General features: G+C 39.8%; 1 protein-coding gene across 2 annotated transcripts in view; it reads left to right on the plus strand.

Annotated features, from left to right (window-relative positions):
• The first annotated feature begins 381 nt into the window (after positions 1-381).
• mtcl3a (MTCL family member 3a) overlaps positions 382-19217 on the plus strand; it is a 58040-nt gene continuing 39204 nt past the window's right edge. For both annotated transcript variants that reach the window (XM_065027285.1, XM_065027286.1), the window contains exons 1-2: positions 382-1805; positions 1997-2164. In XM_065027285.1, the coding sequence (XP_064883357.1) occupies positions 1416-1805; positions 1997-2164 (558 nt within the window). In that variant the 5' untranslated portion in view covers positions 382-1415. The remainder of the gene's footprint in view (positions 1806-1996; positions 2165-19217) is intronic.

Here is a 19217-nt window from a genome sequence, read left to right on the forward strand (position 1 = left end):
TCTGGTCGAGTTGTCCAATGAAAAAAAAAAGGCATCAGGAAAAGATATAGAGAGCTCTGACCAAGACGGTTATTTCCGTTGGATTTAGGGACCACTCTGATTTTCATTAACAATTGACCAGAAAGACCAGTTTTTCTGGATATCTTATTTTTGGTTTTTGGAGATCTTTAATAAGATATTACACAACTGGACATTGCATAACAGGTAAGATGTTGTCAGATGTCCTGAATCTATTCAGAGATTTGAAGGCAATGAAAGGTCTTGTGAAATAACGGAGCACAGCCTCATATCAAAATAGGATGCAAACTAACTGCGAATACAGAAACGTGGTTCCAGTGTTTGGCTTGGCTACTGTATGTGTGTGTGTGCGTGTGTGTGCGTGCGCACATTGACAGGCTGTGCAACATTTGGCTTCTGATTCTGCGTGTGAAGCCAATAAACAACCGTTAGGCTATAACCAGCGAGCTGAACACATTTATCGCTATGGTCCCGGTAATAAACAACCGTTAGGCTATAACCAGCGAGCTGAACACATTTATCGCTATGGTCCCGGTAATAAACAACCGTTAGGCTATAACCAGCGAGCTGAACACATTTATCGCTATGGTCCCGGTAATAAACAACCGTTAGGCTATAACCAGCGAGCTGAACACATTTATCGCTATGGTCCCGGTAATAAACAACCGTTAGGCTATAACCAGCGAGCTGAACACATTTATCGCCATGGTCCCGGTCACAACCTGTTTGTATAGCCTTAGTCTACCACTTGATCCACATTCCGCAGTCACAACTTCTTTAGAGCACGCGACACAGTGGTCCCGGTAGTAAACAGACGTGATTAATACCTCTTCAACCGGTGGCTTCCGCGCGACCTACTCCCGGCTCCGTTACTTAGTAGTCTACGCCACACCGTGGGGTTATAGAGTAGAAGGATATGCGTGGTTACAGGGTGTAAAAATAGACCTCAGCTCTTACATCAGTGGACGATGTGTATTATTGGGTACTCGTCCTGTCCACGTAACAACAACCTACTGGGTGTTCTTCACCCACACGGTGCCCTGCACAGGGCAGTAGCCTAGGCGATAACCGTAGCATAGCATTTTACTATACTTCTCAATGTAGGAATCATGAACAGCCTACATAAGTTTGGATAATAAATCCAGATAGCATCAGTAGAGTTCCGCCGCATAATGACCGATTGTTGACCTTGGCACGGCGCGGTGACATGGAAGGGACAAATACGCACATCGCTGCATGGGCTGGAACTGCTGCTGGTTCCGCGTTGAGAGACACTGACACCGCCGGGGAAATCGCCGGCTTCGGATAATTATGCTGCTGCTGCAACTACAACCGAAGGCACCGGTCAACCAAAAGCTGTCATCAGTTTGTGTTTGTTTGTCTCTGCACGTTGAGAAATGTGGAATGCTGCGTTCGGAAATGGGTCAGATTTGCGTAGTGGAGGAGGCGGCGGCTGCGGCGGCGGGTATGTGCCAGCGCAGGACTGGGAATTCGTTTCCTGCTCGCGTCTGGAAAGAGAAAGAGAGAGGGGCAGAGGGAAGAGTCGCAGCCCGTTCAGGACGTTCTCCTCCCCGCCAACAGTCACTCAGTTCTACGAACAGTCTCATCCTGGAACGGTTGGAACATCACTGGAGCTTCCTCGGGGACAAGTTCGGGCGCAAGAGCCAGGGACTCATCACTCCCGCCTGAAAAATAAGTTTGAACACTTAAAGAAACGCCACGGACAGGACAAGGAAGAATGGATACGAGAGAAGGAGATACTTTTAAGACAAGTTGCTGAGATACAAGTAGGCCTAATTGAAATAATTTCACACTTCAGCACAGGGAGATTTTTTAAATTCTAAGTTTTAGATGATACATCTGGTTCACTACTTGTTGCACTACGATTTTTGTTTTGTTTTGTTTCTGAGTGTTTCTGAATGTATGTATTGTGGGTCACCAACTACAGCTAACTCTGTTTTGCTGTGTTGATTCTCAGGGTGGGGAGAACAGAAGGATTTTGTTGGATCTGAAGACTGTAGTGGAGGAGGTGCAGCTAGAGGTGAAGAGAGAGGAGTCGAAGAGGTGCGAGCTACAGCTGCAGTACACTAAGGACAGATGTGCCTGGGAACTGGAGAGAGCTGAGCTGAAATGCAGAATCGCACAGGTAAGACTACACTATACAACACTATACTATATTATCATATGATACAACACTATATGATACAACACTACACAACACTATACTATATGATACAACACTATACTATGTGATACAACACTATACTATATGATACAACACTACACTACACAACACTATACTATATGATACAACACTATACTATATGATACTATACTATATGATACTACACTATACTATATGATACTATACTATATGATACTACACTATACTATATGATACTACACTATACTATATGATACTACACTATACTATATGATACAACACTATACAACACTATACTATATGATACTATATGATACAACACTACACAACACTATACTATATGATACAACACTACACTATACTATATGATACAACACTATACAATATGATACAACACTATACTATATGATACAACACTATACTATATGATACAACACTATACTATATGATACTATACTATAAAATACTATACTATATGATACAACACTATACAATATGATACTATACTATATGATACAACACTATACTATATGATACTATATGATACAACCCTATACTATATGATACAACACTATACTATACTATACAATATGATACTATACTATATGATACTACACTATACTATACTATACAATATGATACTATACTATATGATACTACACTATACTATATGATACAACACTACACTATACTATATGATACTATACTATAAAATACTATACTATATGATACAACACTATATGATACAACACTACACTATACTATATGATACAACACTACACTATACTATACAACACTATACTATATGATACTATATGATACAACACTATACAACACTATACAACACTATACTATATGATACAACACCACACTATACTATATGATACTATATGATACAACACCACACTATACTATATGATACTATATGATACAACACTATACTATATGATACAACACTATATGATACAACACTATATGATACAACACTATATGATACAACACCACACTATACTATATGATACTATATGATACAACACTATACTATATGATACAACACTATACTATATGATACAACACTATACTATATGATACAACACTATACTATACTATATGATACTATATGATACAACACTACACTATACTATATGATACAACACTACACTATACTATATGATACTATATGATACAACACTACACTATATGATACAACACTATACTATACTATACTATATGATACAACACTACACTATACTATATGATACTATATGATACAACACTACACTACACTATACAACACTATACTATATGATACTATATGATACAACACTACACTATACAACACTATACTATATGATACTATATGATACAACACTATACAACACTATACTATATGATACAACACCACACTATACTATATGATACTATACTATAAAATACTATACTATATGATACAACACTATACAATATGATACTATACTATATGATACAACACTATACTATATGATACAACACTATACTATACTATACAATATGATACTATACTATATGATACTACACTATACTATACTATACAATATGATACTATACTATATGATACTACACTATACTATATGATACAACACCACACTATACTATATGATACAACACCACACTATACTATATGATACAACACCACACTATACTATATGATACTATACTATAAAATACTATACTATATGATACAACACTATACAATATGATACTATACTATATGATACAACACTATACTATATGATACAACACTATACTATACTATACAATATGATACTATACTATATGATACTACACTATACTATACTATACAATATGATACTATACTATATGATACTACACTATACTATATGATACAACACTATACTATATGATACAACACTATACTATACTATACAATATGATACTATACTATATGATACAACACTATACTCTACTATACTATACAATATGATACTATACTATATGATACTCCACTATACTATATGATACAACACTATACTACTAACTATATACTAACCCTAACCCCACTACTACAACTATACTATACAATATGATACTTTACTATACAATATGATATACCGCTATACTATACTATATGATACAACACTATGCTGTACTATACAATATGATACTATACTATACTCTACTATACTATACAATATGATACTATACTATATGATACTATACAATATGATACTACACTATACTATACTATATGATACAGCACTATACTATACTATGTGATACAACACTATACAATACTACATGATACACCACTATACTATACTATATGATACTATACTATACTATATGATACAGCACTATACTATGTGATACACCACTATACAATACTACATGATACACCACTATACTATACTATATGATACTATACTATACTATATGATACAACACTATACTACATGATACACCACTATACTGTGCTATACTGTGCTATACTATACTACACTATACTATATGATACAACACTATATGATACTATACTACATGATACACCACTATACTATACTATACTATACGACACAACACTATATGATACTATACTACATGATACACCACTATACTATACTATACTATATGATACTATACTACATGATACACCACTATACTATACTCTGCTATACTATACTATACTGTATGATACTATACTATGCTATATGATACTATACATGCCATACTATGCTATGCTATACTATGCTATACTATACTACATGATACTATACTGTATGATACAACACTATACTGTATGATACAACACTATATGATGCTATACTATACTATGCCATACTACTATGATACATACTATACTATACTATACTACATGATACTATACTGTATGATACTATATGATACTATACTATGCCATACTATATGCTATACTATACTATACTACATGATACTATACTATATGATACAACACTATATGATACTATACTATGCCATACTATACTATACTATACTATATGATACTATACTGTATGATACAACACTATATGATACTATACTATGCCATACTATGCTATGCTATACTATACTATACTACATGATACTATACTGTATGATACAACACTATATGATACTATACTATGCCATACTATGCTATGCTATACTATACTATACTACATGATACTATACTATATGATACAACACTATACTATACTGATACTATACTATGCCATACTATGCTATGCTATACTATACTATACTCTGCTATACTATACTGTATGATACAACACTATATGATACTATACTATGCCATACTATGCTATACTATACTATACTACATGATACTATACTGTATGATACAACACTATATGATACTATACTATGCCATACTATGCTATACTATACTATACTACATGATACTATACTATATGATACAACACTATATGATACTATACTATGCCATACTATGCTATGCTATACTATGCTATACTATACTACATGATACTATACTATATGATACACCACTATACTATACTATACTATATGATACAACACTATATGATACTATACTATATGATACACCACTATACTATACTATACTATACTACATGATACACCACTATACTATACTCTGCTATACTATACTGTATGATACAACACTATATGATACTATACTATGCCATACTATGCTATGCTATGCTATGCTATACTATACTACATGATACTATACTATATGATACAACACTATATGATACTATACTACATGATACACCACTATACTATACTATACTATATGATACTATACTACATGATACTATACTATATGATACAACACTATATGATACTATACTACATGATACACCACTATACTATACTATACTATATGATACTATACTACATGATACACCACTATACTATACTCTGCTATACTATACTGTATGATACAACACTATATGATACTATACTATGCCATACTATGCTATGCTATACTATGCTATACTATACTACATGATACTATACTGTATGATACAACACTATATGATACTATACTATGCCATACTATGCTATGCTATACTATACTATACTACATGATACTATACTATATGATACAACACTATATGATACTATACTATGCCATACTATGCTATGCTATACTATACTATACTCTGCTATACTATACTGTATGATACAACACTATATGATACTATACTATGCCATACTATGCTATACTATGCTATACTATACTACATGATACTATACTGTATGATACAACACTATATGATACTATACTATGCCATACTATGCTATGCTATACTATGCTATACTATACTACATGATACTATACTATATGATACACCACTATACTATACTATACTATATGATACTATACTACATGATACACCACTATACTATATACTCTGCTATACTATACTGTATGATACAACACTATATGATACTATACTATGCCATACTATGCTATGCTATACTATGCTATACTATACTACATGATACTATACTGTATGATACAACACTATATGATACTATACTATGCCATACTATGCTATACTATACTATACTACATGATACTATACTATATGATACAACACTATATGATACTATACTATGCCATACTATGCTATGCTATACTATACTATACTACATGATACTATACTGTATGATACAACACTATATGATACTATACTATGCCATACTATGCTATGCTATACTATACTATACTACATGATACCATACTGTATGATACAACACTATATGATACTATACTATGCCATACTATGCTATGCTATACTATACTATACTACATGATACTATACTATATGATACAACACTATATGATACTATACTATGCCATACTATGCTATGCTATACTATACTATACTCTGCTATACTATACTGTATGATACAACACTATATGATACTATACTATGCCATACTATGCTATACTATACTATACTACATACTACTGTATGATACAACACTATATGATACTATACTATGCCATACTATGCTATACTATACTATACTACATGATACTATACTATATGATACAACACTATATGATACTATACTATGCCATACTATGCTATGCTATACTATGCTATACTATACTACATGATACTATACTATATGATACACCACTATACTATACTATACTATATGATACAACACTATATGATACTATACTATATGATACACCACTATACTATACTATACTACATGATACACCACTATACTATACTCTATACTATACTATGATACAACACTATATGATACTATACTATATACTATGCTATGCTATGCTATGCTATACTATACTACATGATACTATACTATATGATACAACACTATATGATACTATACTACATGATACACCACTATACTATACTATACTATATGATACTATACTACATGATACTATACTATATGATACAACACTATATGATACTATACTACATGATACACCACTATACTATACTATACTATATGATACTATACTACATGATACACCACTATACTATACTCTGCTATACTATACTGTATGATACAACACTATATGATACTATACTATGCCATACTATGCTATACTATACTATGCTATACTATACTACATGATACTATACTGTATGATACAACACTATATGATACTATACTATGCCATACTATGCTATGCTATACTATACTATACTACATGATACTATACTATATGATACAACACTATATGATACTATACTATGCCATACTATGCTATGCTATACTATACTATACTCTGCTATACTATACTGTATGATACAACACTATATGATACTATACTATGCCATACTATGCTATACTATGCTATACTATACTACATGATACTATACTGTATGATACAACACTATATGATACTATACTATGCCATACTATGCTATGCTATACTATGCTATACTATACTACATGATACTATACTATATGATACACCACTATACTATACTATACTATATGATACTATACTACATGATACACCACTATACTATATACTCTGCTATACTATACTGTATGATACAACACTATATGATACTATACTATGCCATACTATGCTATGCTATGCTATACTATACTACATGATACTATACTATATGATACAACACTATATGATACTATACTACATGATACACCACTATACTATACTATACTATATGATACTATACTACATGATACACCACTATACTATACTCTGCTATACTATATGATACTATACTACATGATACACCACTATACTATACTCTGCTATACTATACTGTATGATACACCACTATACTATACTATACTATACTATATGATACTATACTACATGATACACCACTATACTATACTATACTATACTATACTGTATGATACACCACTATACTATACTATACTATACTATATGATACTATACTACATGATACACCACTATACTATACTATACTATACTATACTCTGCTATACTATACTATATGATACAACACTATATGATACTATACTATGCCATACTATGCTATGCTATACTATGCTATACTATACTGTATGATACAACACTATATGATACTATACTATGCCATACTATGCTATGCTATGCTATGCTATACTACATGATACTATACTATATGATACAACACTATAGAATGCAATAGAATGGAATGCCTACTTCATCAAGTCAATCATATATCGTAGCAACAGGCACGGATGGCATCAGTCTTTTCTCATCATGCATAGTCCTTATATAGTATCACTATCCACTAGACAGTATTCCATTAGTCTCTGTAGGACACAGTCAGCCATCTCTCTCTATAATATCTCTCTGTGTCACTACTGTAGGACACAGTCAGCCATCTCTCTCTATAATATCTCTGTGTCACTACTGTAGGACACAGTCAGCCATCTCTCTCTATAATATCTCTCTGTGTCACTACTGTAGGACACAGTCAGCCATCTCCCTCTATATCTCTCTCTAAAGTAGGACACAGTCAGCCATCTCCCTCTATAATATCTCTGTGTCACTACTGTAGGACACAGTCAGCCATCTCTCTCTATAATATCTCTGTGTCACTACTGTAGGACACAGTCAGCCATCTCCCTCTATAATATCTCTGTGTCACTACTGTAGGACACAGTCAGCCATCTCCCTCTATAATATCTCTCTGTGTCACTACTGTAGGACACAGTCAGCCATCTCCCTCTATATCTCTCTCTGTGTCAGTACTGTAGGACACAGTCAGCCATCTCCCTCTATATCTCTCACTACTGTAGGACACAGTCAGCCATCTCCCTCTATATCTCTCTGTGTCAGTACTGTAGGACACAGTCAGCCATCTCCCTCTATAATATCTCTGTGTCACTACTGTAGGACACAGTCAGCCATCTCCCTCTATAATATCTCTCTGTGTCAGTACTGTAGGACACAGTCAGCCATCTCTCTCTATAATATCTCTGTGTCAGTACTGTAGGACACAGTCAGCTATCTCTCTCTATAATATCTCTGTGTCACTACTGTAGGACACAGTCAGCCATCTCCCTCTATATCTCTCTGTGTCAGTACTGTAGGACACAGTCAGCCATCTCTCTCTATAATATCTCTGTGTCACTACTGTAGGACACAGTCAGCCATCTCCCTCTATATCTCTCTGTGTCAGTACTGTAGGACACAGTCAGCCATCTCTCTCTATAATATCTCTCTGTGTCACTACTGTAGGACACAGTCAGCCATCTCCCTCTATAATATCTCTGTGTCACTACTGTAGGACACAGTCAGCCATCTCCCTCTATATCTCTCTGTGTCACTACTGTAGGACACAGTCAGCCATCTCCCTCTATATCTCTCTCTACTGTAGGACACAGTCAGCCATCTCCCTCTATATCTCTCTGTGTCACTACTGTAGGACACAGTCAGCCATCTCCCTCTATAATATCTCTGTCACTACTGTAGGACACAGTCAGCCATCTCCCTCTATATCTCTCTGTGTCAGTACTGTAGGACACAGTCAGCCATCTCTCTCTATAATATCTCTGTGTCAGTACTGTAGGACACAGTCAGCCATCTCTCTCTATAATATCTCTCTGTGTCACTACTGTAGGACACAGTCAGCCATCTCCCTCTATAATATCTCTGTGTCACTACTGTAGGACACAGTCAGCCATCTCCCTCTATATCTCTCTGTGTCACTACTGTAGGACACAGTCAGCCATCTCCCTCTATATCTCTCTCTACTGTAGGACACAGTCAGCCATCTCCCTCTATATCTCTCTGTGTCACTACTGTAGGACACAGTCAGCCATCTCCCTCTATAATATCTCTGTCACTACTGTAGGACACAGTCAGCCATCTCCCTCTATAATATCTCTGTGTCACTACTGTAGGACACAGTCAGCCATCTCCCTCTATAATATCTCTCTGTCAGTACTGTAGGACACAGTCAGCCATCTCCCTCTATATATCTCTCTGTGTCACTACTGTAGGACACAGTCAGCCATCTCCCTCTATCTCTCTCTGTGTCACTACTGTAGGACACAGTCAGCCATCTCCCTCTATATCTCTCTCTGTGTCACTACTGTAGGACACAGTCAGTCATCTCTCTATATCTCTCTCTGTGTCACTACTGTAGGACACAGTCAGCCATCTCCCTCTATAATATCTCTGTGTCAGTAACGTAGGACACAGTCAGCCATCTTTCAGAGGCCTGTGATGTGGTTAGAAGAGTCATGCTGGTATCACATGATGCCAGAGAGAATCAGTGGCTACACAGACTGGGATCTGTGAATGTGTGACCAATCAATTGGATGAGGGGATTCAGGGTCTGAAGATAGACAGACAGAGGCCTACAGACAGACAGAGAGACAGACAGAGGCCTACAGACAGACAGACAGACAGACAGACAGACAGACAGACAGACAGACAGACAGACAGACAGACAGACAGACAGACAGACAGACAGACAGACAGACAGACAGACAGACAGACAGAGTGGAAAGCCCTTCTGGGAAAGTACACAGCTTTTCTCTAAGCTTTCATGTAAACAGGGGATAGATATGACTCATACTAAACATGATATGGACTCATACTAAACATGATATAGACTCATACTAAACATGATATAGACTCATACTAAACATGATATAGACTCATACTATACATGATACAGACTCCTACTAAACATGATATAGACTCCTACTAAACATGATATGGACTCATACTAAACATGATACAGACTCTACTAAACATGATAAACATGATATGATATAGACTCATACTAAACATGATACAGACTCATACTAAACATGATATAGACTCATACTAAACATGATATAGACTCATACTAAACATGATATGGACTCATACTAAACATGATATGGACTCATACTAAACATGATATGGACTCATACTAAACATGATATAGACTCATACTAAACATGATATAGACTCATACTAAACATGATATAGACTCATACTAAACATGATATAGACTCATACTAAACATGATATGGACTCATACTAAACATGATATAGACTCATACTAAACATGATATGGACTCATACTAAACATGATATAGACTCATACTAAACATGATATAGACTCATACTAAACATGATATAGACTCATACTAAACATGATATAGACTCATACTAAACATGATACAGACTCATACTAAACATGATATAGACTCATACTAAACAGACCTTTCACTTAGCAGAGTAACACAACATCTCCTTACATAGGTCTGGATTTAAAGCATGACTGAAGCATAGAAACCTAATGTGTGTGTGTACATGCAGAGGGTGTGTGTGTGTGTGTGTGTACATGCAGAGGGTGTGTACATGCAGAGGGTGTGTGTGTGTGTGTGTGTGTGTGTGTGTGTGTGTGTGGTGTGTGTGTGTGTGTGTGTGTGTGTGTGTGTGTGTGTGTGTACATGCAGAGGGTGTGTGTGTGTACATGCAGAGGGTGTGTGTGTGTGTACATGCAGAGGGTGTGTGTGTGTGTGTGTGTGTGTGTGTGTGTGTGTGTGTGTGTGTACATGCAGATGGTGTGTGTGTGTGTACATGCAGAGGGTGTGTGTGTGTGTGTACATGCAGAGGGTGTGTGTGTGTACATGCAGAGGGTGTGTGTGTGTGTGTGTGTGTGTGTGTGTGTGTGTGTGTGTACATGCAGAGGGTGTGTGTGTGTGTACATGCAGAGGGTGTGTGTGTGTGTGTGTGTGTGTGTGCGTGACAGTGATTGTGGGTGAAGCATGTACTGTAGGCCCCTGTACTGTAGTCATCTGTCAGGATTCCATGTTGGACCAGTACTAGGAATATAAACAGTACAGTCTCTGTTCACTAACTATTTATGAAGAAGAACTATGTTCAATGTTAAAACTATTCCATGATCAAAACCCTCCCAGCTTCTAGAATTCACTTGTTGTTCCACCAGGGTTCTGATGGTTCTGTGTGAGTCCACAGTGTTCTATATTAATGATAGTCAGATCACATCAGCTTCTAGAATTCACTTGTTGTTCCCCAGGGTTCTGATGGTTCTGTGTGAGTCCACAGTGTTCTATATTAATGATTGTCAGACCACATCAGCTTCTAGAATTCACTTCTTGTTCCCCAGTGTTCTGATGGTTCTGTGTGAGTCCACAGTGTTCTATATGAATGATTGTCAGACCCGATCAGCTTCTAGAATTCACTTGTTGTCCACCAGAGTTCTGATGGTTCTGTGTGAGTCCACAGTGTTCTATATTAATGATAGTCAGACCACATCAGCTTCTAGAATTCACTTGTTGTTCCACCAGGGTTCTGATGGTTCTGTGTGAGTCCACAGTGTTCTATATTAATGATAGTCAGACCACATCAGCTTCTAGAATTCACTTGTTGTTCCCCAGGGTTCTGATGGTTCTGGGTGAGTCCACAGTGTTCTATATTAATGATAGTCAGACCACATCAGCTTCTAGAATTCACTTGTTGTTCCACCAGGGTTCTGATGGTTCTGTGTGAGTCCACAGTATTCTATATTAATGATAGTCAGACCAGATCAGCTTCTAGAATTCACTTGTTGTTCCCCAGGGTTCTGATGGTTCTGTGTGAGTCCACAGTGTTCTATATGAATGATTGTCAGACCACATCAGCTTCTAGAATTCACTTGTTGTCCACCAGAGTGCTGATGGTTCTGTGTGAGTCCACAGTGTTCTATATTAATGATAGTCAGACCACATCAGCTTCTAGAATTCACTTGTTGTTCCACCAGGGTTCTGATGGTTCTGTGTGAGTCCACAGTGTTCTATATTAATGATAGTCAGGCCAGATCAGCTTCTAGAATTCACTTGTTGTTCCCCAGTGTTCTGGTGGTTCTGTGTGAGTCCACAGTGTTCTATATGAATGATTGTCAGACCACATCAGCTTCTAGAATTCACTTGTTGTCCACCAGAGTTCTGGTGGTTCTGTGTGAGTCCACAGTGTTCTATATTAATGATAGTCAGATCACATTAGCTTCTAGAATTCACTTGTTGTCCACCAGAGTTCTGATGGTTCTGTGTGAGTCCACAGTGTTCTATATTAATGACTGGAATGTTGGTCTGACATAGTCTGGCGATGTGCAGGGAGGGGTTAGCTCCATTGTAAAAGCTGTTTTCTCCTCTCAGCCACATCCTGCTGCCACAGTTTAGTTTATAGACAGTTATACAAAGCCTGTGGTTGTCTCAAAGGGCTCCCTATTTCCTATGGGCCCTGGTCAAAAGTAGTGCACTGCTGTATGTAGGGAATAGGGTGCCAAGCATCCTGTGTCTTCAGGCTACCAGGGCCTACCACCAAGCATCCTGTGTCTTTGGGCTACCAGGGCCTACCACCAAGCATCCTGTGTCTTCAGGCTACCAGGAGTTACCACCAAGCATCCTGTGTCTTCAGGCTACCAGGGCCGACCACCAAGCATCCTGTGTCTTCAGGCTACCAGGAGTTACCACCAAGCATCCTGTGTCTTCAGGCTACCAGGGCCTACCACCAAGCATCCTGTGTCTTCAGGCTACCAGGGCCGACCACCAAGCATCCTGTGTCTTCAGGCTACCAGGGCCTACCACCAAGCATCCTGTGTCTTCAGGCTACCAGGGCCTACCACCAAGCATCCTGTGTCTTCAGGCTACCAGGGTTTACCACCAAGCATCCTGTGTCTTCAGGCTACCAGGGCCTACCACCAAGCATCCTGGGTCTTCAGGCTACCAGGGCCGACCACCAAGCATCCTGGGTCTTCAGGCTACCAGGGTTTGCCACTAAGCATCCTGTGTCTTTGAGCTACCAGGTTTTACCACCAAGCATCCTGTGTCTTCAGGCTACCAGGAGTTACCACCAAGCATCCTGTGTCTTCAGGCTACCAGGGTTTACCACCAAGCATCCTGTGTCTTCAGGCTACCAGGGCCTACCACCAAGCATCCTGTGTCTTCAGGCTACCAGGGCCTACCACCAAGCATCCTGTGTCTTCAGGCTACCAGGGTTTACCACTAAGCATCCTGTGTCTTCGGGCTACCAGGGTTTGCCACTAAGCATCCTGTGTCTTCGGGCTACCAGGGCCTACCACCAAGCATCCTGTGTCTTCAGGCTACCAGGGCCGACTACCAAGCATCCTGTGTCTTCAGGCTACCAGGGTTTGCCACTAAGCATCCTGTGTCTTCAGGCTACCAGGGCCGACTACCAAGCATCCTGTGTCTTCAGGCTACCAGGGTTTGCCACTAAGCATCCTGGGACCCAGCCGGATATTTGCAGGCATATTAGTCCACATACTTTAGATGTTTGTCAAGCAGAAACATCTCAGTCGTCCTTCCAGCCCCACCGCTCCCTGAGGAATGTACCTGACGTTGTAACTCTGTACAGCGTACACACACACACACAGACACACACACACACACAGAGACACACACACACACACACACACACACACAGAGAGAGAAACATCTCCGTCGTCCTTCCAGCCCCACCTCTCCCTGAGGAATGTACCTGACGTTGTAACTCTGTACAGCGTACACACACACACACACACACACACACACACACACACACACACACAGAGAAACATCTCCGTCGTCCTTCCAGCCCCACTGCTCCCTGAATGTACGTGACGTTGTAACTCTGTACAGCGTACACACACACACACACACACACACACACACACACAGAGAGAGAAACATCTCCGTCGTCCTTCCAGCCCCTCCCTGAGGAATGTACGTGACGTTGTAACTCTGTACAGCGTTGGCTGGTTGAGTCTCCTATTAATAGAGAGAGACCACCATGACACTGTCACCTTTATACACACACACACACATAGAGACACACACACACACACACACACACACACATAGAGACACACACACACATAGAGACACACACACACACTCACACAGAGACACACACACACACAGAGACACACACACACACACACAGACAGACACACACTCACAGAGACACGCACACACACACACACTCACAGAGACACAAACACACAGACACACACACACTGTCCAGTCCTACAGTAGCAGGAGATGGCTGCTACTGTGTGCTTAATATATGTCTGCCAGCCTGCCTCTGTCTTTTACTGTCTGTCTGTCTGTCTGTCTGTCTGTCTGTCTGTCTGCCAGCCTGTCTCCTCTGTGTTTTCCTGTCTGTTTGCCAGCCTGTCTCCTCTGTGTCTTACTGTCTGTCTGCCTGTCTCCTCTGTGTTTTCCTGTCTGTCTACCAGCCTGTCTCCTCTGTCTTACTGTCTGTCTGCCTGTCTCCTCTGTGTCTTACTGTCTGTCTGCCAGCCTGTCTCCTCTGTGTTTTACTGTCTGTCTGTCTGCCTGTCTCCTCTGTTTTACTGTCTGTCTGCCAGCCTGTCTCCTCTGTGTTTTACTGTCTGTCTGTCTGCCTGTCTCCTCTGTGTTTTCCTGTCTGTCTGTCTGTCTACCAGCCTGTCTCCTCTGTCTTACTGTCTGTCTGCCTGTCTCCTCTGTGTCTTACTGTCTGTCTGCCAGCCTGTCTCCTCTGTGTTTTACTGTCTGTCTGTCTGTCTGTCTGTCTGTCTGTCTGTCTGTCTGTCTGTCTGTCTGTCTGCCTGTCTGTCTGCCTGTCTCCTCTGTGTTTTACTGTCTGTCTGTCTGCCTGTCTCCTCTGTGTTTTCCTGTCTGTCTGTCTACCAGCCTGTCTCCTCTGTGTCTTACTGTCTGTCTGTCTACCAGCCTGTCTCCTCTGTGTCTTACTGTCTGTCTCCTCTGTGTCTTACTGTCTGTATGTCTGCCTGTCTCCTCTGTGTCTTACTGTCTGTCTGTCTGCCTGTCTCCTCTGTGTCTTACTGTCTGTCTGCCAGCCTGTCTCCTCTGTGTCTTACTGTCTGTCTGTCTGCCTGTCTCCTCTGTGTCTTACTGTCTGTCTACCAGCCTGTCTCCTCTGTGTTTTACTGTCTGTCTACCAGCCTGTCTCCTCTGTATCTTACTGTCTGTCTGTCTGCCTGTCTCCTCTGTGTTTTCCTGTCTGTCTGTCTGCCTGTCTCCTCTGTCTTACTGTCTGTCTGCCAGCCTGTCTCCTCTGTGTCTTACTGTCTGTCTACCAGCCTGTCTCCTCTGTATCTTACTGTCTGTCTGTCTGCCTGTCTCCTCTGTGTTTTCCTGTCTGTCTGTCTACCAGCCTGTCTCCTCTGTGTCTTACTGTCTGTCTGTCTGTCTGCCTGTCTCCTCTGTGTCTTACTGTCTGTCTGTCTGCCTGTCTCCTCTGTGTCTTACTGTCTGTCTACCAGCCTGTCTCCTCTGTGTTGTCCTGTCTGTCTGTCTACCAGCCTGTCTCCTCTGTGTCTTACTGTCTGTCTGTCTGTCTGCCTGTCTCCTCTGTGTCTTACTGTCTGTCTGTCTGCCTGTCTCCTCTGTGTCTTACTGTCTGTCTGCCAGCCTGTCTCCTCTGTGTCTTACTGTCTGTCTACCAGCCTGTCTCCTCTGTATCTTACTGTCCGTCTGTCTGCCTGTCTCCTCTGTGTTTTCCTGTCTGTCTGTCTACCAGCCTGTCTCCTCTGTGTCTTACTGTCTGTCTGTCTGTCTGTCTGCCTGTCTCCTCTGTGTCTTACTGTCTGTCTGCCTGTCTCCTCTGTGTCTTACTGTCTGTCTGCCAGCCTGTCTGGAGAACTGTAAGCCTCTAGTCTCTTGTTGATACAGGTCCTTCTGGAATATTCATCCCTCACTGCCAAGAAGAGCATCAGCCTCCGTCTCAGTTTAACCTCTGAGTTACAGGGGTAGCATCTCTCTCTCTCTCTCTCTCTCTCTCTCTCTCTCTCTCTCTCTCTCTCTCTCTCTGTTCATGTTTGGGTCAGGAATAAACTGGACAGCGCCAGTCCCATCCTGCCACTGCAATTACACCGAGTGTTCAAAGACCTCAGACAGACAGAGGACGCTTCCCAAATGGGACACTAGTCCCTATATGGTGCACTATGGTCCCTGGTCAAAAGTAGTTCACTATATATTGAATAGGATGCCAATTTGGATGATAGTCTATGTCTACTTACTACAGAGAGAGGCATTGTCCTGGTCTCATTCCAGCTCCACAGACAGAGTAGTTTGACCAGAGTAGTTTCTCTAAGGGATATATTGACCAGACAGAGTAGTTTCTCTAAGGGATATATTGACCAGACAGAGTAGTTTCTCTAAGGGGTTTATTGACCAGACAGAGTAGTTTCTCTAAGGGGTTTATTGACCAGACAGAGTAGTTTCTCTAAGGGATATATTGACCAGACAGAGTAGTTTCTCTAAGGGGTTTATTGACCAGACAGAGTAGTTTCTCTAAGGGATATATTGACCAGACAGAGTAGTTTCTCTAAGGGGTTTATTGACCAGACAGAGTAGTTTCTCTAAGGGGTTTATTGACCAGACAGAGTAGTTTCTCTAAGGGGTTTATTGACCAGACAGAGTAGTTTCTCTAAGGGGTTTGTTGATCAGAGTAGTTTCTCTAAGGGGTTTATTGACCAGACAGAGTAGTTTCTCTAAGGGTTTATTGACCAGACAGAGTAGTTTCTCTAAGGGGTTTATTGACCAGACAGAGTAGTTTCTCTAAGGGTTTATTGACCAGACAGAGTAGTTTCTCTAAGGGATATAATGACCAGACAGAGTAGTTTCTCTAAGGGGTTTATTGACCAGACAGAGTAGTTTCTCTAAGGGGTTTATTGACCAGACAGAGTAGTTTCTCTAAGGGTTTATTGACCAGACAGAGTAGTTTCTCTAAGGGATATAATGACCAGACAGAGTAGTTTCTCTAAGGGATATAATGACCAGACAGAGTAGTTTCTCTAAGGGGTTTATTGACCAGACAGAGAAAGAGAGGACTGATTCCCTTAACGCTGCCCTTCTTAACCCAAAACCCTCACAGTCAACAGAACTGAAGATCACTTCATGTGTTAGTATCCAAATACCAAGATCTCCTGAATTGGCCTTAACAGCAGACGTTTGTGTCAGATTTATGGACACCAGGCAGGTAGTCTAGTGGTTAGAGGGGGGTGACAGGTAGCCTAGTGATTTAGAGCGTTGGACTAGTAACCGAAAGGTTTCTAGTTCAAATCCCCGAGCTGACAAGGTAAAAATCTGTCGTTCTGCCCCTGAACAAGGCAGTTAACCCACTGTTCCCCTGAACAAGGCAGTTAACCCACTGTTCCCCTGAACAAGGTAGTTAACCCACTGTTCCCCGGTAGGCCGTCATTGTAAATAAGAATTTGTTCTTAACTGACTTGCCTAGTTTTGAAAAAATGTACTCCCCTTTTCAACAACTACTCTGTAGATGGTTCCAGAGACAGGGAGATACCTGTATCTGTCCAGAGACCGGGAGATAGCTGCAGATGGGTCCAGAGACAGACAGGGAGATAGCTGCAGATGGGTCCAGAGACAGACAGGGAGATAGCTGTAGATGGGTCCAGAGACAGACAGGGAGATAGCTGTAGATGGGTCCAGAGACAGACAGGGAGATAGCTGTAGATGGGTCCAGAGACAGACAGGGAGATAGCTGCAGATGGGTCCAGAGACAGACAGGGAGATAGCT

The sequence above is a fragment of the Oncorhynchus nerka genome, linkage group LG14 (genome assembly GCF_034236695.1).
Source record: "Oncorhynchus nerka isolate Pitt River linkage group LG14, Oner_Uvic_2.0, whole genome shotgun sequence".
Classification (NCBI taxonomy): domain Eukaryota; kingdom Metazoa; phylum Chordata; class Actinopteri; order Salmoniformes; family Salmonidae; genus Oncorhynchus; species Oncorhynchus nerka.